General features: G+C 38.7%; 1 protein-coding gene across 1 annotated transcript in view; it reads right to left on the bottom strand.

Annotated features, from left to right (window-relative positions):
• ttn.2 (titin, tandem duplicate 2) overlaps positions 1-24,131 on the bottom strand; it is a 266,459-nt gene that overhangs the window by 152,841 nt on the left and 89,487 nt on the right. The window contains exons 73-90 of the mRNA XM_030724391.1: positions 22,160-22,427; positions 19,410-19,670; positions 18,822-19,031; positions 18,634-18,711; positions 18,511-18,537; positions 15,928-15,984; positions 15,754-15,798; positions 12,813-12,878; positions 12,561-12,620; positions 12,287-12,364; positions 11,171-11,236; positions 10,759-10,959; positions 10,334-10,591; positions 9,895-10,029; positions 9,507-9,605; positions 8,585-9,088; positions 7,947-8,024; positions 76-147 (exon numbers count right to left, since the gene is read on the bottom strand). Of these exons, the coding sequence (XP_030580251.1) occupies positions 76-147; positions 7,947-8,024; positions 8,585-9,088; positions 9,507-9,605; positions 9,895-10,029; positions 10,334-10,591; positions 10,759-10,959; positions 11,171-11,236; positions 12,287-12,364; positions 12,561-12,620; positions 12,813-12,878; positions 15,754-15,798; positions 15,928-15,984; positions 18,511-18,537; positions 18,634-18,711; positions 18,822-19,031; positions 19,410-19,670; positions 22,160-22,427 (2,563 nt within the window). The remainder of the gene's footprint in view (positions 1-75; positions 148-7,946; positions 8,025-8,584; positions 9,089-9,506; positions 9,606-9,894; positions 10,030-10,333; positions 10,592-10,758; positions 10,960-11,170; positions 11,237-12,286; positions 12,365-12,560; positions 12,621-12,812; positions 12,879-15,753; positions 15,799-15,927; positions 15,985-18,510; positions 18,538-18,633; positions 18,712-18,821; positions 19,032-19,409; positions 19,671-22,159; positions 22,428-24,131) is intronic.

Genomic DNA, 24,131 nt, shown 5'->3' with positions numbered 1-24,131 from the left:
AGAGAGACATTCTTTCTGAATGCCTTAATAAACCTTCCACAGAAACACAATAGATTTAAAGAAGATGCTGGGTACCTTCTTGTGGAGCAGCTGGCTTTATCATTGGTTCTTTGACTTGTGGTAGCAACTCCTTCTCCTTCACAAGAACTTGAAAATGAAATACAAGAAAATCAGAGTCTCCCCAACACTGATGTGATGAGGATGGGACCATTTAAGAACCAAAAAACCATGAAGACAAAACTCTGGATGACTGAGTCAAACTGACTGACATGAAAATGTCTCCAAATCATCTTGAAAAACACATAAACACAACAAATACAGAATTAGAAGGAGCTGTGAGGAAAAACCCAGCATACAGCATAAACCTTTGGTGATAACTGTAGTGATAAGAAACCAAAAGAGACTGTCTAAGTTGACAGCACAACAGTCAACATATTCTTGCCACAATGAGAACAGTTTGTGCCCAGACAAAATGGGTGATATGACATGTGCATCCTCTTGAAATGGTGAAGACAAAGAGTTATGAATTGGCAAAATAATTGTAAGAATCAAAACAGGGAAATGCAAAAGACTGGTGCTCACATCAAAAACACGTGCTCAGTGACATATTTCTTTTTGTCCTCTATACCTCCGGACATTTCCTGAAGGAAGACGTTTTCTCTCTCTTCTGGTTCCATAGTCACACCCTTTGTGTCTGTGATGGACTGAATCCCTTGAGCTTCTGCCTTCTTTCTGGCAATGGCTTCAACTTCTTGAGGAGATGTAGCATGCAGGACTGCTGCTTGTTTTTTCCTATGCACATATCCTGGTGTGTCACCAGTCTTTTCCTCAGCTATCTTTGACTTGGTTTTATCCGTTACTGAAGGCTCATGGCTGTACATTACATCAGTATTAGCCTTTGAATCTGGCATTGCAGGCGCGTACATTTTGGAAAGTTTCACCTGTTCACTAACTGTCTCTTGTGATTGATGCACTTTGCTTCTTTTTATTGGTGTAATTAGCTGTGGCACTTTGATTTGTTCTTCTTCAGTGGCTCCTTTGACTTTTTGTTCTTCGCATTTAGCATCTATTTCAGCTGACAGACTTGTTTCTGTACACTTTGTTGTTACAACTCTTTCTTTGAGATTTTCTATTTTGGTGTATTTTTCTGCTCCGTTACCTGCCATGAGCGATTGTTTAGATGTCACTTCAGTTGCAGGTGTTACTTTAGCTTTACTTTCAGTAAGTTCCACTTTCACTTCTGTTCCTTCAGTAGGTCTAACTGTAGCTGTATCAGCTTTACCTGTCACTATCTTTGACTGACGTGCTCCTATGGCAACGTCATTGTCACACAGGAACTGTTTTTCAGCCTCTGTGTGAGCGTCTCCAATCCCAGTGTGTCTTACTGAAGAATATCGACCTTCCAGTAAGTTTTTTGTTTTAGACTCTGCTGTAATTGTGTGTTTTTTCATAGTGTTGTCACCAAGTGTTTCAACCTTGGACTTACGTTCTTTAATCTCTTCATTTTCATCTAATTTCTGCCTAGCATCATATGTGGATTTCTCTTTGATATAAAATTCACTTTTTCTTGATGGAATTTCTTTCACAGGATAATCTGGTAAAATATACCTTCGTTGAGGCTCTAATGAAATGTCTTGCTCTTCTGCAGTTAATTGTTTTTCATGTTTGACCTCCATTACAGGGGTCATTGAAGCCTGTCTTCCTCTTTGTTGCTGCTTTGTATCTACAGTAAGAACACTGCCTTTAATCATTTCTGTTTTAGACTGAATGTCTTTGTCTGGAACCTGTTCTTGGTCTTTCAGATAATCTGGTTTCTTTGAGGATGTAATAATATATTTAACTTCCTGTTGTCTTTGTGAATGGTCTCTGACAGCCTCCTTTGCTGTAGTATTTTCTCTTACCAATGTTTCTTCTATTGCATTTTGTCTGCATGCAACTTTTTCAATTTTTAATTGACTTGGGAATACTTCTTGCAGAATGTCTTTATCTGCAATCTTTTGCTGTTCAGTTACATTTTCCTTGGCAGATTTGGGACTCGGTAATTCATTGATGTTCTCTTTCCTTGATGCAAATCTTTGAAGAGAGTCTACTTTTAAATCTCCATCTTTATTTAAAAAATATTTTTCAGATGCAAACTCCATCACAGGTGAAACTGACATTCTTCTCTCAGCTTGCTCAGTTTCTGTTACTTCAAGTGGAGCAGCCTTTCTAAGTTCATCAATAATGACAGTCCTTGACTGCAGTTCATGAAGGGTAATACCTTTTTCTGCCTTCTGTTCCTTCTCTTTTAGGGATTTGGATTTCTCTGATTGAATGTGCTTCGTATCTATTTCTGTCTTTGTTTCAGTTTGCTTTGGCTTGTGTTCAAACTCTAGAGCTGTGGTGGTTGTGTCTGTTATTATGCATTTCTCAGGAGCTTTTTGCACCATCATGGAGTACTCATATTTTACCTTTGGCTCAGATGCAACTTGGGCCTTTTGTTCACTTTGTTCATGCTTGTGAGGTAATTTCTCTGTAATGGGACTGAAATCTGTTTTATCTTGAACTACATCTGCCTTTGGCTGCACTTTAGCAGTGATGTCTTTCATGCCCTTCAGAGACTTGTTTCTTTTTAGAGAAATATCCAATGCACTTCCTTCCACTTGCTCATTAGGTGTGACATAGGGCTGAAAAATGTCTGATTTTATGTGGTGATCTTTGCCTATCTTAGATCTTTCAGATGCAGCCTCCATCACAGGTAGGAGAGAAACACTTCTTTCAACATGTTCCTGTTTTGTATTTATTCCATCAAGTGGAGTAACACTTCCATATTTATCTTTTACAACAGCAGTCTTAGACTGTACAACCTCTGAAGATAATTTTGTGCTTTTGCCCAAACTCTGCCCTCTCTCTTTCAGGGATTTTAATGTGCTTGATGGCAGATCTTTGGGTATAGTCTCTGATGTTTCGTCAACTTTCTCTACTAAAATGTCTTCTGGTTCAGCTGCTGTTGAAATCTTTCCTTTAATTTCAGATTTCTTTGGTTTATCTTTATTTATTGATTCCTTGATCTTGACTTGTTCAACTCTAAAATGTTCAGTATCTGATACAGAGTCGCCATCTTTTACTAGCTGAGATTTTTCAGATGCAAGCTCTAACATTCTCTTACACTGTTCTTCTGATTCTGGTGATTCAGATTTAGTAACATTGCCATCCTTAGCTGTCACTGTCTCTGACTGGTTCTCTCCTGTAGTTTGTTCTTCATATGTTTTTTCTGGTAGAGCTGCAAAAAAAATATTGTTTTCTTTTTCTTGAATGCTTAGTTTTGCCGCCGGAGTTTTAGGGAATTTGTCAGTTTCACCTTTAATTTCCTCAAATGTCATCTTGTGAGTTCCAACTAATTTGTGAGAAATGTCTTTTACTAGAGAAGTGTCCCCAAACCTCTCCATTTTTTCTTCCAGCTCAGATTTCATTTCTGCCTTTGTTTCAGTTTGTTCTCGCCTTTTCTTCTCTTCAGGTAGACCAGATGCATTTGGTTTGTCTTTCTTTATCTCCCCCATTGTTCTAATTTTGTCAGTCATTTTTGATGAGCTCTCTCTTTTCTTTGTCTGTGACATATCTTCCTTTGGATGAATGGTTTCAAACTGGATCATGTCCTCTGTTCCTGCTTCTCTGTCATTAACGATTGTTTTGATTTCACCATATTTTTCATGCTCTTCTGAGGAATTTGCCTCTGTAGCTAAAATATCAATTTGGTCCTGCCTTTTTATCTTCTCATTCATTTTATACTGATCTGGGACATTTGTTGGAAGTTTCCTGTAACCTGCTTCTTTAATTTCAGCTACTTTTTGCATCTCCTTCAGCATTGCTGATTCTTTTTGAGTGCTATCCCCCTCATCAGCTATGGCAAATTCAGTTTGTCTGATGGCTGACAGATTACCTGGGGCAGCCTCCAATTCTTCAGACATTTCCTCGATCACGCCAGTAACTGATAACTTTCTCTCAATTTGTTCATGTGTCATTTTGATATGTTCAGAAGGAGAAACTTTAAAGGTTTCGTCTTTAACTAAGCTAATCTTTAACTGGTCCTTTTCAGCTATAATGCCTTGAGGTTTCGTAACTTTTTGCTTCTCTGATTCTTTCTCTGCTTTATAAATTTCCACATCAACTATGGCAGAGAGTTTTTCCATTTGTTTTTCCAATGTTCCACCTTCAATAGGACTTACATTTTGCATTTTGTCCTTACTAGTGATTGCTACTGATGGATTTTGTTCAACCTCTGTCTTGTTAGCTTTGGAAAATGTTTGTCTTGTCACCTTTGGGGACATTATTTGCTTCTGAGAAATGCTCTCTGAAGCTGGTTTAAAGCCATGCTCTTGAATTTTTGCACATTTGTCAGGAGCAACTTTTTCCTCCAAGTTTTTAGAAGTTTCCTCTATTAAAGGCCTAACTGTAAGGTTCCTCTCAGTTTCTTCCTTTGTTGTTTTCATCACTTTCAGTGGTGTAACTTTAAAAGTTTTATTTTTAATTGTGTTGACCTTCAACTGGTCTTCTTCAACCACAATTCCTTGACTTTTGGTAAATTTCTTTTCCAGCTGTTGTTGAGCTACAGCTTTGCTCGCTGTTCTATCAATGTTGGCAGGCTCTGTGACAAATTCTTTAATTCGATCCTGTTTTTCGCGGGTACCCATCACAGATCGTTTCACCACAGGTGTATCTGTAGCTTTTCTTTCAACCTGTTCATTTCTACTATGTTTCTCCTGTTTATTGGGAGTGGCAATTCCATCTGCATCTCTGTCAGATTTAAGTAGTATCGGGCAGCTGTCTTTAACTATTTCTGCTTTCTTTACAGAATCGTTGGACTCGCTCACCTCCTGATTATATGCAACTCCTGCTATCAGTGATTCCTCAAGTTTCATGGTTGGTTTGAGTTTTGGCTCTTTCAGTCTACCTGTTCTCAGCTGAGTGCTATCAAATTCTAGATTTGTTCTTTCAGTCTGGTCATTTTCTTGTATGGGTTGTATCTTCTGTTTTTGACCCTCCTCTGATCTTTGCAATTTTCCATGTGGTTCAATATATCCTCTAACATGTTCTTCCTCCAGTAAATGTTTAGCCGTGATTTTTTTCTTCAGACTCTGTTTCTTTGTTGACAATTTCTTGTCTGATCTTTTCTCTTTTAAATGCTCGATTTTTTCCTTTTGCATTTCTTTACATTGAAGATCTAGGAAACATTCAGGTTGGATTTCTTTGACCTTATTTTCAGGTTCCTTCCCTGTTTCAGGCAGTAATTCTGTTGACTGTGTGGGCTGTGCAATCATCAACTGTCCGTCTGATTTCTTAGCTGATGTTTTGGGGGTGGCAGTTATTGTTGCCTTTGATTTGATGTCCTCAGTAGTAATCAGCACTCCCTCAGAGTTAAGCAGTGTAGGTTTTGAAGGTACATTTTCTGTTGGCCTAAAAGCTTTTAAAGAATCAGTTTCTTGTAATTTTGAGGACGTTTCATTAATTCCAACCTGTAAATGTTTTTCTTCTTGCTCATTTGATCTCTTCTGGAAACTGTCTTTTTCTAATGGCTCACCTCCTGTCATTCTCGATAAATCACTTTTACTAACTGGTAATTTTGTTTTATCGTTCACATTTTCTTTAGTCTTTTTTGTTGCCTTGAGACCACCAGTAACAGAAATATCACCATGTATTTCAGATGCATCCTTGGGTGCTTGTAAAGTTGTTAACATGCCTTCTTGCAGCACAGATTTAATATTTTTGCTGAGAATGTCTTTATTGTCTTTGTGGTTTATTAGGTGTTTATCTTTTTTCTCTTCTCTTTCCACGTTCTTCTCCACAGAGAATGATTCTGATATTAAATCCTTTTGGCTGACTTGAGCTCCTGCTCTCTTCATCTCCTTTAAAAGACCAGCAGTGGTTGCTTGCCATTGGAAGATTTAACAGGTGTGACAAGAAAGCACCATGTAGCGGTGCCAAGAGATTAGGAAAAAAAAATACAAACACAACAATTTGGAGTTAAACAAGACAGACTCAGACATAATAAGGGGCATCAGGAGCTGAAAATAACAGACAGGAAATGTGCTGTCATTGTACCTCTCTCTTGTCTTTTTCCTTTTGCTGCAACTTCTTTTTCAGGAGGCAAAGCATCAGGAGCAGCAGTGGAAATCTTGTCTTCTGTTTATTTAAAAAAGAATCAGTTTTATTTCAAACAAGGCATCAGCAGGTTTTACTAGATCAACAGAGGACAGGAAAAAAGAAATGAAAAAAGACCAGTTATGTGATATGAAGAGAGGTTTACAAAATGAGGTTGATTATGGCCTCAAACTGAAATGATGACCTTTGGTGGTCGACTAAGCATAAAGAAGAACAAAGACTGCAGGCAAACATGGAGTCAAATGAAACAGATTAAGAATGAAATGATGAGATTTTTGCCTGGTACCTCCGGAAGATTTTTGTGAGGGAATCCTTTTCGTCTCTTCTGGTTTTAATGGCACTGCTGTCTGAACAGTGCCCCCAGGTAAAGGTTCTTCTGTTTTCTTAGTGTCAACAATCTGATGAGGGAAGTCTTTGGATTTCTGTTTTGTCTTGTATCCCTCTTCAGTTTTTGCAGCAACAGACTCAAACTGACCCTCCTGTCTGATCACTTTTGGCTTTCTCATTTCAGTATCTGTTACTGAGTGTTTTTCAGCAACCTTCTCTATTTCTGCATAAAACCTTTCCTCAGATTGAATCTCTTGTTTCTTTTCAGCTACCTTCTGTGTTGTAACTGATGCTTTTTCTGTGGCAGTTTGTTCATATTCAGGGGACTTAGAAATGAAGGGTGTTTTGATTTGCCTTTCCTCTTTTCTGCTCCCTTCTACAATTTGCATTTTCACTGCAGTGGGAATCATTTTTGTTCCTGTAGCCTCAGCTGTGACCTCACTCTGCACACCTGTCATCTCTGCACCTTTCTTGCTGTGTATTTCATGTGGAATCACTGATAATATGTCAGCATCATGATGAACCGTTTTCTTAAAGGGGACTTTGGCTGAATCCTTTGTTTCCACTTCGCCCTGTTTTCTTGCTTCTGTGGTAATAACTGAGGAAGGTTTCATTGTCCCCAGTGTGATATCTTTCAGTGACTCTGTGTCTTTGAATGAAACGGGCTCCTCTGATTTTTCTTTTGTGCGTCTCTCTTTGGGTTCTGTTTCAGTGCTTATCTGTCTCGTTTCAGGTCCAACACTTGTTTCGTGTCTGGAGATGGTTGTTTTGCCTGTTTGGTGGCCGACTGATGTGCTGTCTTTCCGTTCATCGGAAATTTTCTTTGTTGGTGACTCAACTGTCTTGACAAAATACTCCTCTTCAGTTTTCTCTTTGGTGAGTTTGTCTTGTAGTATTGTGACACTCTGGTTAGTTTCAGTTTCCTGGACTAAAACTACAGCTTCAAGTTTTTTTGGGATGTCTTTTTGTTTAGTCACGCTGCTTTCTTTCCTCTTTGAAGTGTCACTACCAGATATCTCATCTATCAGTTCAGACCTTTTGTCTCTTTGCCTCTGCTTTTCTGTTGCACTTAGGACATCAATTTCTGATAACACCACAGTTGTCTGGCTCAGAGGAGGCACATCTTCATACAATACTTCAGCATGTTCTTCCACTACACTTTCATGCTCCCAGATCTCTTCTGTGGAAGACACTTGTTCCGTAATGTAATAAATTTCCTGTATCTTCTGAGCTCCTGTCCTTTTCCTTTTTCCTTCCTCAATCTTCACAACACTTATATCTGCTAGATGTTTCAAGAGGTGTTGAAGAAGAGGCGTCATGTGGCGGCGCCAAGATTTGACAGCAAAACACAAAGACAAGCATCAGTGTTAGGAGACAACACAGAGATGAAGAGGCAAATGCTTTAGGTGACAATCCAGTTGTTGTGTCAAGCATTAAAGAATAAAATGTGTTTAAGATCCATTGTGTACCTTTGGCAGTACCTTTTTCAGCAGGAGCGCTTTTTGTCTCCTGTTCAGCTTCTGTGTACACAATCCTCTCGATCTTCTTAGCTTCCATTTCTTTTAAACAGTGAATCAAGTTTTGTTCCAAGTATGTGGTGAAGAATATCATTTTGAAAGAGAAAAATTTAGACAGTTAACAAACATACAGAAACAGCAGGACACATTAGATAACACAAAGATGTGAGCCAGTTCCCTATCACCAGGACTTTATGATACATTCTTAGGCAGAACATCTACTATAGACTCATTACTGAGGTCAAATTAGTACTTTTATGCTACCTCACTTTTTTTACCTTTATTCAAAGAAGCTTTGCACCAACAAAAAGCTATGAAAAGATTGCTGCGTTAAAACCTCAATAAAGATGTAATGAATTCCCTTCACTGAAAACTTAAATACGGCACTTCATGTGATACTTTTACCTGATCAAGACAAAGGTTTGCAAAAATATTAGGCAATCAGAATGTCATATCTGAATATAACATTTAACTGGGCCAAAGACTCAGGGTGGTGTAATTGTTGAGATTCTGGCTTCAGTTCATTTGGCTGTCTTGATGTGAGCTCACGCATGCATGATGAAGATACAAGGAAAGACAGAAAGAGGTGAGATCTGCGGTACCTTTAGGAAGAGTTTCTTCTACCTCTCGTTTAGGTTTGGCCTCAGGGACCTTATCAGATATTTTATCAGGGGTCTTTATGGGAACTGTTTTGTCAGCAGAGATTCTCTCTGTTAGCTTCTTAGACATGAGCTCACGTTTTACTTCCTCAGCGTTTACAGATGGCTGCTTCTCAGTGATCAAATATTCTTCAGCCACCTCCGGAGGAACTTTTACAGGCGCCTCTGGGACTTTTTCCTCAGGTGGCTTTTTTGGCACTTTCTCAGGTACTTTTTCTGGCACCATCTTTGGAATTTCCTCCACACTTTTCTCAGGTTTCAGTAGTTTCTCTGAGACCTTCTCAGGGGTCTTTTCCTTCACATCAGCTTTCCCGGGAAAGGGTCTCTCAGGTATTGATTCAGGTATTTTGTCAAGATGCTTCACAGGTTCAGTCTCCAACACAACAACCTCATCAAACACCTTCTGAGAAATTTTTTCAGGTATGGGTTTAGGTTTGGGCTTCAAAGCTTTAAGAGGGTTTGACACAAGAACATGTACAAGACATGACAATAAGGAAGAGAAAATGAGCTTTCCCAGAAGAAAGGACGTGCTTATTCAAATGATCTTTTGTAAGATGAGAAAAGCTCATGAAGTCATTAAAACCTAAAAGGGTCACTCTATGGAGAATAATATATGATAAGGACATTTTATTGTATTGATTTTATTGCCTACCAGTAAGACATCTATTTTTTTTTACAGTGCAAATGTTTACCTTTTTTATCTGGCAGTGGAAACCATCAGGGAAAGATGAAATATCAATGAAATTGAATGTATCTTGGTATTTTGAGTTTGGTCTGAGCTTTTGAGCATTTTTTTTACTTTTTTTACTTAAAGAGACTCCTGAGATGGTATTAAAGAAACGTCATATGTGAAACATGAAAGTACCTTTCTCTTTCTTTGTTGGTTCTTCCTTAGTAGGAACAACAGCAGGTTCTGGTGTCTTGGCTGCTTTTGGAGGCTCAGGTATTTTTTCCTCCACGAGGACTTTAAAGAGTACCATTGACAAATATTAGAGGGCTTTTAGCAAATTCAAATTGGAGAGTTTCATTAAGGATAGAAAAAATCAATCACTCTATCGAGTGCAGAGCAAGAATTATTACAACAAGCAGCAACGACATGCATCCCATCACAGTAACTGTGAGCAAGAGGTTAGACGTTAGCCACATAAGCTACAGAAGCTGAAGAGTTGGAGACGAGTACAAGAGTTTAGGTTACTGAAGTTCTAGAAGTTAGAAGTTGTAGGATTATTGAAAGCTGAATGATCTTCAGGTACCTTTAATTCCCACAGGTTTCTTGTGTGGTGCTTCTTCCTCTCTCTCAATCTTTTGTGGTACTGTAAGTGGAGGTGGGGGTGGGGGTGGTGGGATTGGAGTTAAAACCACCTCCTTCTTTGTTGGTTCTTCTGATGCTTTAAAAGAACATACTGTTTATTATTATTATTATTATTAAAATATAGCTACATATGCAGTCAGCAGATATTGCTGCTGCTAGTCATGGATGCATTGTGTCATCTAATAATAAGACACAAATATAAAACAGGTGTCCAAAGGTTAAAAAACCTTATTTGTTTGCACTACCATCTAAACTCAAAAGTCACTAATTGTAACGACACGTGAGATTAATTAAAGTTGGACAGTGGACTTAAGAAGATTAAGAAAACACCAGATTAAGAAAAACTCCATAGCCACATCTCACCCAGACGTTTTGTATACCTTTCTTCGTAGGTTCTTTTGGTGCAGGAGTTGGTTCTGGTTTGGTCACTGGGGGTTCTGGTTTTGGCACCACAGGCTCCGGTGCTCTTATTTCTGCTTCAGATTTTTTCACCACAGGTTCAGGTTTGGTAACCACCACAGGCTCTAACTTTGGTTCCGGTTTTGTTAAAGAAGGTTTTGTTTTTTCTGGTTCTGGCTTGGTTTCAGCTGGCTCACGCCTGGTCTTTGATGGCTCTGGTTTTGCAGCTTCTTCAGGAGCTTAAAGCAACATTCATATCGGTTTAGATAAAGCAAAGGCAGTCAAAGACTTTGCTTCCACTTGAAGCTAAACAAATAGTTAAGACATCTTAATACTTAAGATAGAAACAAATGCACACAGGAGACTAAAAGCTCAACACAAACATCCAACCAAAACACGGAAATACCTTTGGATGGTGGCTTAACTTTGGGCTCCTGCTCAGGAATATCTCCAGTTTTAACTTTGGCCTCTTCTTTGTGAACTTGTGTAGGCTGAGGCTTTGGTTCTGGTTCTGCTTTTGGTTTGGGCTTGGGCTTGGGCCCAGGCTCAGGCTTAGCTGCAGGCGCCACTATTTTGGGCTCTGCTGGTACCTGAGGCTTGGGTTCATCTTCAAGTGGGTAACAAATAGTAGCTGTTAGCATTAAGTCAGGGCTGAATCTATAATTCAGCAAACAGTGCTTTAAGAATAAGAAAATCAACAGGATGATAGAAACTGATGAAGAATGATATTAGAAATAGTGTGACATAAAAAGCAGATACTGGTAAAGTGCAAAAAGAAAGATGAAGGTTACACTAAAGTCAGACTGAAAATAAAGTACCTTTCTTTGGCACTGCAGGCTTCTCAGCAGGTGGTGGGGGCGTAGGCAGCTTAACTTCCTCTGTTTCTTTTAGGAAACATTCAAACACACAATAATTAAAAGAGACAACAAATAGAAGAGAACTGATCATAACAAATTTAAAGAGGGGGCCAAGCAGCGAGATGCAACAGTTGCTGGGAAACAAGTTGCGAGAATGTGTTGAGATCTGCCAGTTGTATGGTAAAACACAGTTTTGTTAATTACAGAAAAAAAAAAATTGCCTGTGCGTCCGCAGTGAGGAGTCCAAAAGACTACTGTGAACTTTGGTCTTCACAGGAGAAAACCTTGCTGAGACATAAGCTCAATATCTTTTTTGCAGCTTTCCCATCAAGTTTGATTAATTGCTGCAGGCAAATGCTTTCGCAAACCAAAATGAAACATGAAAACTTTTGTGAGGCTTGATCTGAAGATCATATGTACTAAGCTTTATGATTTGGTTTGCCTTTGATAGACTAAACTGTTGCCGAAACATGAGCTCATTTCCTGTTTGTTGACTCTGCCACCGATATTGATTGGCTCTGTCAGGCAAGCACTTTGGAAAATCAAAAATCCATCTGAGAACTTCTCTGAGTCTTGGACTGAGTCAATTCTGGTGAATGTTGGACAAACATTGTAACACATGAAAACTTTTAAAAGATTTCCATAAAATCCAATTTGGCAGAAAATAGGATGTGTTGAACTTGGCTAGATCCAAGGATTCCAATGGAGTTCCAAAATCGGCCACACAGGTCACAAGTTACAGTTGCAAATGCAAGTCCAACTTTGCCACAATGGTGGTGCTAGAGTGCTAAAGCTAGTGGCAAATAACTTGGTGAAAATGATAATGGGACTGTTCTGAGAATGGCTGCCAAATTTCACAACCTTTGACCAGACAGTTCTAGGGGCTGCCACAGACTCCCATTGAAGAGGAAAGTGGATGATGATAATGATGATGATCTAATAAGAAAACCTAGAATCACTGTGGGTGCCCACAGCTTTGCTGTTTGGCCCCAGTTATGCAAGTGGATCCAAGGACTATACCATCAACAAAGATGGCGGATGTTCAAAACAGACTGGTTAAAAATCCACCATTCCTACCTTTGGCAACAGGAACATCTTTTTCTGGGACTGAAACCACAGGAACCTTTTCCTCCACTGGCTTTCTGGCCTCGGGCACTTAAATTAAATTGTGAAAATTGTGTAAAAGTGAAGTTAAAGCAACCTTAAAGGAGTTTAGGCAGTAAAAGACAGACATATAGACACAAATTACAGTCAATACAGCAGATCTGTTTGAAATGTGTAAAAGCAAGAAAGCTAGAAATGAAATTAATAACCATTTACATGCTTATAAATTTCTATGGTATGTTGGTACCTTTCGGTGGTGACGGTTCTTTTACAGCTGGTGTCAGCTGCTCTTTAGGCTTTTTCTCAACTTTGGGAAATTAAAAGACAAAAGTGTTATTACCATCACAAGGGAGAGAGATGCTGTGAAGCAGAGAAATGCAGCAGAAGAAAACAAGGCATAAAATATAAAACATCTGAAAAGTTAGTACAGTAGATGGTGTAGTACAAGAACACAGTAGACAGTAGTAAGTAGGACACGAGATGTTCAGCTCTGTTGTACCTTTTGTTGGGATTTCCTCTTTTACTTCAGCTTTCTTGATCTTCACTGTCTCCTCAATGGGAACTGCTAGAAAACGCGCGCGCGCACACACACACACACACACACACACACACACACACACACACACACACACACACACACACACACACACACACACACACACACACACACACACACAGTCAGAATCATAAAACAAACTTCCTTAAGTCTATATTTTCTTTTGGTTTCACTGTAAAAAACAAAGTTATTTTTGCTCAGGTGAAACACTCCATTGAATACTTTTGTTTAACTCGCTGTTGTTTGTTTTTTGTTCAAGGACTGAGTTTCTAGATGAGTTTAACTTATCTAGTGTTTGGAAATAAGTCAGTGCAGTATAACTCGTTCGGTCATGTGTGGTGTGTTTTTAGACAGGAAAAGAGAGCTCAAACTTAAACTGTACAAAATAGTCTGATAGTAAGCAAAATTATAACAATGCACAACAGTGGATTTGTGATAAGAAATTAAAAGGTTTAGAAGGTCAGGAAAAACCAAAAACAGATAATCAGATGTTAAAATGTAGTTAAAGAATCAAAGCTGTTATTAAGCAAAGTGAAGACAATGAATAGAAAAAAAGAGGCATGCAAACACAAATCAATAATACAAGAAAAAACACAAATTTCAGAAAAAAAGACAAATGTCAAGACAGCCATGGTTAACAGTGGCTCAAACCCACGTAGTTATCATCAGATAACCAATGTCCTTCCTGTGCTATTGTGATATGATACCTTTGGTCGTAGACACCTGCTGTACTATTGTCTCTTCTGTCCAGCTCTTAGACTCAACTGAAAGGTGTGACAACCACAAAAGTGACAGAAGTTAACAAATGTGAGGCAAACAATTTGTGCTTGGTAACATAATTTCACATTTAAGGTGCCTTCTTAGACATCCTTCAGATTATTCACAAACTTTTTGATTTTAATATCATATAGAATGGCCTAAACACAATCTAAAGACACATAATCACCAAAAAAAGACATCAAAGGATCTGTGGTTATTGTGCTGTTATGACTGTCAATCAAAACCCTGATTCACAAGTATAGTGAAACTGTGACATCTGCTGGTGAAAGCAGACACTGAACGTTCTGCTGAAATGGCTGGTCTTAATATAATAAGGCAGACAAATATTTCAGTACACCTACATTAACACAAATCTCAAGTTAAGAATTTCTTGAAATTGTTTATTTTTATGGCACATAATATAAATATTACCATTATTTATGTATAAATATATAAATAATGTTACTCAAGAAAAAAATCATTATTGAAAAGAGAACTGTTTGGCTGGTTGAGCCCACACATGCACAGGTAAAAGGTAAAATGATGCTCTATGAAGACCATGCCAAAAAAAAAAAAAAAAATCAGGTGGTGATATGACCCTCGTATAGAAATACTGGCCAATCAGAGGCCTACAAACAATAACACATGCCCTCTGTAGGGGATGGCTGTGGCTCAGGAGATAGCGCAGGTCATCAGAAGGCTATTATTTTTTGCCTGACTTCTCCAGTGGGCATGTTTGTTGTTGTGCAGCTGAAGTAGATGGAACTCTTACCTAATAATGTACCATTTCTCACTAAGCCTAGCCCCAAAGCATAAAGTGTAAATACTACAGTGCAAAATGTAGTACTTTTACAAGGCTGCATCTTAAACCAACCAAACAGTGTAAAATAATAGAAATATACTGCCAATAAAAACAAAAGTAAACAGAAAGAAAAAGTTGGTCAGCCTCCAGAGGAAAAGCCCCATGAATTAGAAAACCACCCCATCCTAGTGATCTGTTTTGTGGATTAGCACAGCCAATACTCATTCTGTGAGAATGGGCAGTTTCACTGTTGCTGTTGTCAATAACTGATCAAACTGAAATCTACAGTTTGTCACGTAAAAACTAAATCTTACCAACTTCCTTATTATGTTATCCCCAGTGATTTGTGTGAGCTTATTACATTTGTTTATTAAATGTAAAAATTAAAGTGTATATAAGCTACACTATAAATCAATACCAGACCTGTTTTATTCAGCAGATTTCAACCAGATTTCAACCAGATTTTTGTTGACAGCCACAAACTAGCCTTTGTACCTAAATGTCATCATAAAGTTATGTTTAATAACCCAGACTGACAGATTTTGTGAAACGGCAACACAGGAAAAAGTTAGTGAGTGTGGCATCAAGATGGAAGAGTGGATGGAAGTTATGGAGTGAAAAAAGAATACATCCTGCAACACTGGACACAAAGAAAGAAACAAGAACTATATAGATACAAATCCACAGCACAAAAATGTCTATCGTTGGCAATAAAAAACAACGCTGGCAAAACAAAGACAAGTCAGACAAAAAGATGATGAATGAAAGAGTCAGAAGTGGGTAAATTTGCATGCAGAAACATTTACAATTCCAAAAAGCATTAATTACAACAAAGTCACATGTTTTTCATCTTCAGTTCAATTTTCTTAATTCTTATGTGCTAATTGCTTCTTGCTGTGATGTAAAACATAAAAGGAATTAAAATGAGACTTTGGCTGAAAACCTTCAATATTAATAGTCACTGGTACTTCCTGCTCTGCTCAGATGGTTTGATGGTGATGAAAACTGGGTGTGTTTGAAGCATTACTGCATGTTACACCTCTCTGCTCCATCTCCATCTCCACCTCTTCTTCATAGTCACATGAATGTTCAGCTGATTATTTTAAAAATAAAAGCGTTGTTTTGCTTCAGTTATTCATCAACTGTTTTTTTTTTTTATGAGACATGGATTAGTCTGTCAGTGACAACAGTAAAACATTTCATTAATTATGTTCATTCACTGCAAGTTTAATTTATGTTTAGACTTAAAACTGTTGTTAGTTCATGTTTGTTGGTATAGAGGGTGTAAGCAGATGTAGAAGCATAAAAACAAAGATTAAATACCTATATGTTCAATTTCCTCTTCATAATGATAGAATTCAACAGATTCTTTAAAAGACAAAAAAGAGTTTGCTCCATTACAGTGTAAGATTTGGGTATAGATTTGGGCCACAAAACTTTATTAATTAAGCTACAATTAAATTTCTTATATCAGAAACACTGTTCGTAGTGCCTTACCTTGAATTGCAACCGATGTAGGCACTTCGGGCCTCTGAACAGAGGAGTCTGGCATATCTACAGAATATGGTACCAAAAGTTTTCTTTTGGTTTAGCATGTAGAAAACGATTTCAGAAATACCAAACAACTCTGTAAGTACTAAGTGTAGGACATTTTGGAAAATCCTCTTGCTTGGTATCATTTGCCAGAGTTAGAAGATAAAAAAAAATATCTAGATAGCTGCAGTTCACCTATTACATCAGCTAAGTACAACCAGCTATCATAACACTGTAGTAACCCAGGCTACTGTACAGGATACCTCATTTGAAAGGGAATTAGTAATGCCATATCTGACCCTTCAGCTCTATACCATAAGGTGAGCATTAATGACAGCTTCCCAACTGTATGTTCCTTGCTGCACTGCTATCAGGTGATGTTTCCACCACCTGGTCACCAGACTGCTGCAAATGTTACAAATACAAGCTGGCAGTGTCTATATCCAAGATATGTTAGCTGCACTTTTATAAAATGTTAGGTAGCACTGACACGCCTGCCACAATATGTACAATATATATATATATATATACAGTGTATAAAGTGCATATGTATATATGTGAAAAGGAAGTACACCATCTTTCAATTTTAAGATTTCACATATCAGGACATAATAAAAATGCATCTGATCCTTAGAAGGTCTTAAATTGAGGTAAATACAACCTCAAAGCAACAACGACATATTACATCATGTTCTTATTTAACTGAGCCAAAATGCAGAAGCAGTATGTGAAAAAATAAAAGTAGAGGTTTCAGCAGTTTGCTGGTGTGGAGCTTTCAGGTGTGTGTTACCTAACCTCACTCTTAATGATGAGAAGTATGAAGCGCCTTGAGGTGACTGTTGTGATTTGGCACTATAGAGGTGGCTGTGGCTCGGTTGGTAGAGCAGGTCACCTACTAATCGGAAGGTTGGTGGTTTGACCGGTCGCAGCAGATGACCCCCCCTCCCTGAGCCTGGTTCTGCTGGAGGTTTCTTCCTGTTAAAGGGAGTTTTTCCTTCCCACTGTCACCAAGTGCTGCTCATAGGGGGTCGTTCTGACTGTTGGGTTTTCTCTGTATTATTGTAGGGTCTTTACCCACAATACAAATCACCTTGAGGCAACTGTTTGTTGTGATTTGGCGCTATATACATAAAATTGAATTGAATTGAATTGATTCCCTGCTGCTCTGGGCTACATGCCAAAGTATCCTTGGGCAAGATACTGAACCCCAAGTTGCTCTCAGACGCAAGCGTTCAAGTGTGAATGAGTGTGAATATTGGATAATAAGTACATAGCTTAGTTACATATGGAAGTGCTTGTGTGAATGCAAACATGTTGTATAAGTGCTTTGAGTGCTCAGAGTAGAAAAGCGCTGTATAAGAACTAGTCCATTTACTATATAAATAAAATTGAGTTGAACTGAATTGAAGATGTTCACCTCATCTGCACACGCTGCTTCCTATACAAAAGGCATCAATGGGATTGATGGGAACCTCAAGTAAGCCATGTAACTGAAGTATTCCTTCCACCATGTGACTACATCTTCAGATGACATCAGTAGCACCACATCCCCACTTTTACACAGTGTTAGTAAAGCACCACTCTGCCCTATTGAGTCACCTCATGGTTTATCAGAATCACTTCAAGGCAGACCAAAAATCTTGTTCCATGGCCTCAGTAAATTCATAAATAGGCTGCATAACTGGTGACATGGTCTATAGGAGGGAGGTTGCCAGTTTGGTGCTGTGTGAGAACAACAACCTCACCCTCAATACGGAAAAGATGTAGGAGATGATAGTGGACATGAGGAAGGAGAAGAGACCCCAGTGTTGTGTGAGCTGCTTCAAGTACCTGGATGACTACAGTACATGAGTGAAGATCTCACTTGGACACACAACTGGTTGAGAGGGCTCAACAGTGGCTGTACTTCCTGATGAGGCTGAGGAAGTTTGATATGATGCCCAAGATCTCCAGCAACTTCTACAGCTGCATGCTTGAGAGCATCTTAACCAGCTGTATGGCAATGCAATTGCTATGGACCACAAATGCCTGAATTTAGTGGTGAAGACTGCTGAAAATATCATTAGGACTCCACTGCCCTTTCTGCAGAGCATCTACTATTGCAGAGTCCACAGGATAGCTGTCTCCATCTTCAAGTATCCTACCCAGCCCCAGCACGGAGTGTTAACACTCCTACCCTCAGTCCAGAAATAAAAGTGTGAAATCTATGCAGAAAACGATTACTTCAAGTTAATGCTGCTAAAAGTGGTCCTACAAGCTGAAATCATGGGTGAACTTATTTTTATTGGACTGCTTCTGAATTATTTTTTATAAATAAGGAAACAATGTAATATGCCATGTGTTACTGTTCATCTGAGGTCATTTTAGAACCTGGTGAGGCCCAGATGATTTTTTAATAAGTGAATTCATAAAAACCTAGAATTGATGGAGAGAGTGGTTGACTGTGTCCATATTTGACTGTAGCAAAGAGTGACAGCAAAGATGTTTTTCCAAAGATGTTCCTAAATGACTGAAGTCATTGAGGGTCTTGAAAATAAAAACACTTACCGATGGGGACCATTGCTAATTCAATTTCTGTAAAAAAGTGGAAGAATTAACAAAGTGTTAAACACTTAAAGAGACAGAAGCTGAACAGAAGCATAAAAGGTGCTGCCTGACTAGGAACTGTACCTTTGCCAGACAAATAAAGCTCAGCTGTGCTCTTAGCCTCTCCTCTGGGTTCCAACCTTACAATCACCGAGTACACGCCTACATGGAATTAGTAATGATGTTTAATACTCAAGACTCAAAAAAACAATGAGGAAAAAATCTACAGGACTGTGTGATGAGCCTTTGGAACTTGATGGCACGCTACACACCTTCGTCTTCAATGGTCACATTTCGAATGACCATGAAATGTCTTCGGCCCTCACTTCTGAAGTTGTACTTGGGGCTCTCTTTCAGTTCCCAGGTGTCTTTATACCACGAAACGATAGCATTGTCGAAGGACACCTCACACTCAAAGGTGGCTGACTGCCGCTCGTTGACTTCAATGTTGTGGATGCGTTTGGTGAAATGAATTTGTTCAGCTAAAAAAAAGATAAAGATGGGTGTGGGTAAAAGTGTTTGGTATCACAACTGGGAGTCTATGACAATAGCTGAATGGTAATTTTTCATCAACATATCATCCAGGTGGTTAGAAATGCTGGTCAGAGGAACATTTATGTAACAGTTATGATGTGAAACGCACATAAAAAGACAACAAATAAGGTGATGGTGAATGTTTTTGGAAGATAATGATGAAAAATGTTATGAGAGAGGAGGACAAATCCAAAAAAATTGAAAAAAGAAGGCAATATTCAAATTGCCAAGATTAAGAGATTGATGAAGGAAATGAAAAGAGGTTAGTAACTAGGAAGTACTTCAAACACATCTAGAAGGTTGCAGGATGGTTTCCAGGTACAAACCTTCCACCCAGAGGTCTGCTGAAGACTCCAGCTGCTGGTACCTGCAGGTGTATCTTCCCTGGTCTTCAGGCTTCAGGTTTCTGATCAGAAGCTTCTGAACCTTGTGTTTCACCTCAGATGTGTACCTGCCCTTCATCTCTAACTGCTTTCCATTCTTAAACCAATGGGCTTCTACATTAGGGATGGACAACTGACAAGACAGAGTACAAGACTGGCCTTCCTTACCCGATGTGTCCTGTAGGTGCTTCTCAACCTCCACTTCTGAAAGACAAAACAAAAAAATGAAAATGAAGTTTTCCTCCAAGGGTTTGGCAAAAGAAAATTAGCAGACTAACCATCAACTATATGTTTCACTTTCAATGTGACAAGAAAAATACTACTGTATGTAACTCTGTAACTCTATTACATCTGTGGAGGCAGTGAAGTCTAAACTTCCCACAATCCAGGAAAGATTTTAGGTTAGCCTAAACTCCGGCACCAGCAGATACTTCATAGTGGACGACCACAGAGAATTATTTTTATGTCCTCTGCCAACACGGTTATGTTTTTGGTAGTGTTTGCGTGCCTACGTGCATGTAATTCTGTCTGTAAACATGGTAGCTTGAAAAGTTTTGAATGAATTCTAATGTAGCCCGGTTAAAAAATGGGAAACTGTAATAAATAAGCTGTTCATAATAAATTTGTGATATTTGGTTAAAAACAGTTAAAAATATATTTTGTTGTGTTAAGTTCATGGCTGAAATATTAAGAATGTTAAAAACCATTTGTTTTAATTATTGTATATTTCTTTTGGTTTTAAAAACTGTATTTCTTTGAAAGAACTGTTTTTTCCGAGTGGAAGTGAAGGAGACACAGGTGGAATGGCGGAGTGAGAACGAGAGGAGACGAGAGGAGCTACCGCAGAGAAGTGGATTCCCGCAGAGATCGGAGGCAAAAGTTTATGGCTACAGACATTTTGGATTGTCGGTTAGATAAGTCAGAGACTGTGGGCCATTCTGAGAACAGCAAAAGTCGACCTGAAGTTTGCTGTGTGGAAGTTTGCTGCTCGTTGGTGAAGTGAGTAGCTAATGACTGAGCGATCGGACTGTAAGCGGCTAGTAGCTAACCCAGCTTCAAGACAGCTGCCCGGTCTGGACATTTTGTGGGCCTGGAAAAGAGATAGCATCCAAGCAACAATTAGAGTGGCCCGGGGACGCCCGTGGTTCCTCTAGTGGAGGTGAAGTCCATCTTGTTCTGCAGTGATTCCTGAGAGCTTCTGTTCTGCTCCGGAGATGAGGCCTGCTGGCTAGCTTCTTCCTGCGGGACACGTGTCTTTCAAAAAGGTACCACCATTTTATTTTGTTGCTCCAGGTGGAGTGAAACGACCACTGAGTTTTAGGTCACTACGATCTCCAGCCACGATTCAGGCCTGCAACATTTATTTTCTTTTATATTGTTTTGCCGGCATAGTGTTAAAGGATAAGGATGATTTGAAATTTAAGTTGAATAACAGAAGGCACTTTAATTTTGTATTTCTCTTTTATTTTCATTGAACTATTAGTAAATTGACTCTTTTAATTTCAAATACTGTTGTGTTTATTGTGTTTATAGTAAAGCTCATTCTCTTTAAGGTTTCAAGGTGGTAGTAGTAAATGTACATTCTCTGTTGCTAATCCTATTGTGTGTGAGTGTATGTTAGTTTCTGGGGGTAATTTGTGTTGAATAATCTTTAATTGTTAACAGTTACAGTAGATAGAGAAAAGAACCTAGGGCCCCATCTACATCGTTATTTACATATATGGTAGACGGGCTACACTAATAAAACTTTGTAGGGGCATAAAGAGCAGTCATATTAACAATGCATTAAATTTACCTTACATCCACTAAGGTCTTCAAGGTCAACTTAATGATTTATTGGTTGAAAGTTGACACAAAAAAACTTATAACTTACAAACTATGATTCTTAAAAAGTCACATGTTTATTTCAACTTATAGAAGTACTGTGTAAAATATCATGTCACATTTGACCTCTGTCATGTCATGTCATGGCTGACCTCTCCTTCAAGGTCAATGAATTGATCTGAAGGTCAAAGTGCTAGTAATGCTATATAGCACTATTTAAAACTGTTTCTTACTGCCATTTGTATTTAAAACATATAGGCATCTAGAGAATGATATATGGGATTCTAAATATCAAATTACTTTGGACCTCTGACCTCTTCTTCAAGGTCAAATAATGTCAAACTTTTAGAAAATGGCTTTTATCTGTAGTACAACATTATATAATAAGCTCAAGTTATTCATGTCCAGTTATTTACAAATACCTATTATCCATTAGCTACTCCTGCATGTTTGTGTAATCAAAGTAAACATCTGCCATGCTACCCTCTGATTGTTACTGCAATACAAACTTCTTAAAGCATGTTTATAAACAACAAAGACAATAAAATTAATCTACAGTACCAGTCAAAAGTCTGGACACACTTTTGACTGGTACTGTACACAAACTACAATACCACTCCCTTAAATTACATACTGCCCAGAGAGTGAGCTGCTTTGGTGGAGGTTTGTGCTCTCAGAGGGCTTCTTGTTGTGACGTTTCACGTCTTTTATAGGAACACTACCTGATGTGGCTAGTTAAAGCTGCTAAGTTATGATTGGACAATTAGGGGAAATATCACTTGCCCTCTATAAAATTATAGATATTTTTCATCTATAATGATATGATGTCACATTTAAGTAAAAGATACAGTAAAGTTGTCAATACTGACCCATGACAGTGAGCTTGGCGCTGGATATGTGGGGCCCACAGACTACCCTGTAGTTGCCTTGGTCAGATGACTGGCACTTCTGGACCCTGAGCAGGTGGCGGTCACCGCTGATGCTGATATTGTACTTGTCACTGGTATCTAGTTTCTGCGTGCCCTTGTACCAGGACAGTGTGATCTCTGGGTAGTTGATCTTGATCTCGCACTCGAACACTGCCTCTTCATTAGTGAAGACTGCCTGATTAGAGATGTCCTTCACCACAGTGACAGGCTGCAATAGAAACAAACAGAAACACTGTAACTATTGCCATCTACTGCAGTAAGAGAAAGATTGTCTCTGATGACTCAACAGCTCTTTCAAATAATATTTAGATATAGAACACATGAAAAAGATTAGGGACCTAAGAAAATAAAACCAGACAGATGTAGTGCACTTATTTCTGAATCTATAAGTATCCCATGACTGTTACCTGACAAACTCAATCAGTGAGATTTGTGTCCCTCATTACAATCACCACATTGCAGTTTACCATCCTGCTGCCACAAATACTCAATACAGCACGTTGGTTCAATGTCCTGCTAACAATAGTACAACAAATGCAGTATTTCCACTGGGTGCAGGTGATCATCAGTTTTTTGTATAAACAAAATCATGTGGTTTTTTTTCAATAGGAACCAGTGTTATTAATAACAAAGCTTCTGCTTCATGTGTTTAATCAAAACACAATTATCCTTTAATTATGTTTTCACCATTTTTTTTTACCTCCTAAGGAACAAAACCAAGTAACCTGACTATCATGGATCATGTCTTTGAGAGCTGTAGACAAGGTTATTATAGTCAGAGGTGGGAAGTAACGAAATACAAATACTTCGTTACTGTACTTAAGTAGATTTTTCAGGCATCTCTACTATACTTAAGTATTTATTTTTCTGAGTACTTTTTACTTTTACTCCCTACATTTTTACACAAGTATCTGTACTTTCTACTTCTTACATTTTCAAACAGACTCGTTACTTTTTAACACGTCAAAGAGAAGTTTGCATTTCCGGTCATTGTGCCGTCAAACATCAAACGATCTGAGCCTAAACGGAGGAATAATAACACATAAGAGACAATCGTACTGGCGTATCCTCCATCACCGGCGTATCGGGTACAAAGGGATTAAATACGCAAACCCATATAATTAATGTCTCATTTATAGTGCTATAATCAGGGGTCACAGCGGGCCGGACTGAGTCCATAAGTTGCGCTGCGGGACATAAACAGCTTAACTAGCGCTACTGAAGAGGAACGAAAATAAAGGGAGTAACATGTGGCAGGTAAATACAACGTTTCTAAATGCTCAACAAATATCAGCAAACACACAAAGTGTGTGCAGTTTGTCACACAGTGTGTCTGCTAGCTAAAAGAAGAGCTGCTGTATTTCAGGGAGAGCAAAGAGAGAGAAGTTCACTCAGAGATGGAGAAAGAGGACAGGAGAGGAAGAAGAGAGGTTAGATTTAAAGGTAAGGACTGCAAAACAAACTGAAGTATCCTGACTTTGTGTAATTCAAAGATTGAATGAAAATACTGCAGTTTAGTGTGTAATAAACAGGTCAGCTTGTTGTACTGTATTTACAGTAAAGCTCTGTGTTGGTGCACAGAGGCTGTGTTCATGGTCAGAGTTACAGGTTACATCAGTGCAGCAGAGATGAGTTTGAATCAAAGCTGCTGATGCTGAGATTCATTCACTGAATCCAACATTTCTACAGCCTGTATGCTGTCAGTGTAGGGGATGGAGATCAGCTCAGATAGCTGTGAAATACTGGGTTACATCTTTGTGAGTTCATCCACACAGAGCAGTAAACCTCAGAGCAGCAGCAGCAGGTCAGCTGATCACAGCCTGCACACCAACATCATTTACTGCAGCTACAATAGAAAGCTGTGGTTCTTCTCTCCATGCAGAGCCACTACAGCTGATCTTAGGGTTCCTCC

The sequence above is a fragment of the Archocentrus centrarchus genome, unplaced genomic scaffold, assembly GCF_007364275.1.
Source record: "Archocentrus centrarchus isolate MPI-CPG fArcCen1 unplaced genomic scaffold, fArcCen1 scaffold_36_ctg1, whole genome shotgun sequence".
Taxonomy (NCBI): domain Eukaryota; kingdom Metazoa; phylum Chordata; class Actinopteri; order Cichliformes; family Cichlidae; genus Archocentrus; species Archocentrus centrarchus.
Note: the sequence above shows the minus strand (reverse complement) of the source record. Positions and strands in the feature narration are given on the sequence as shown.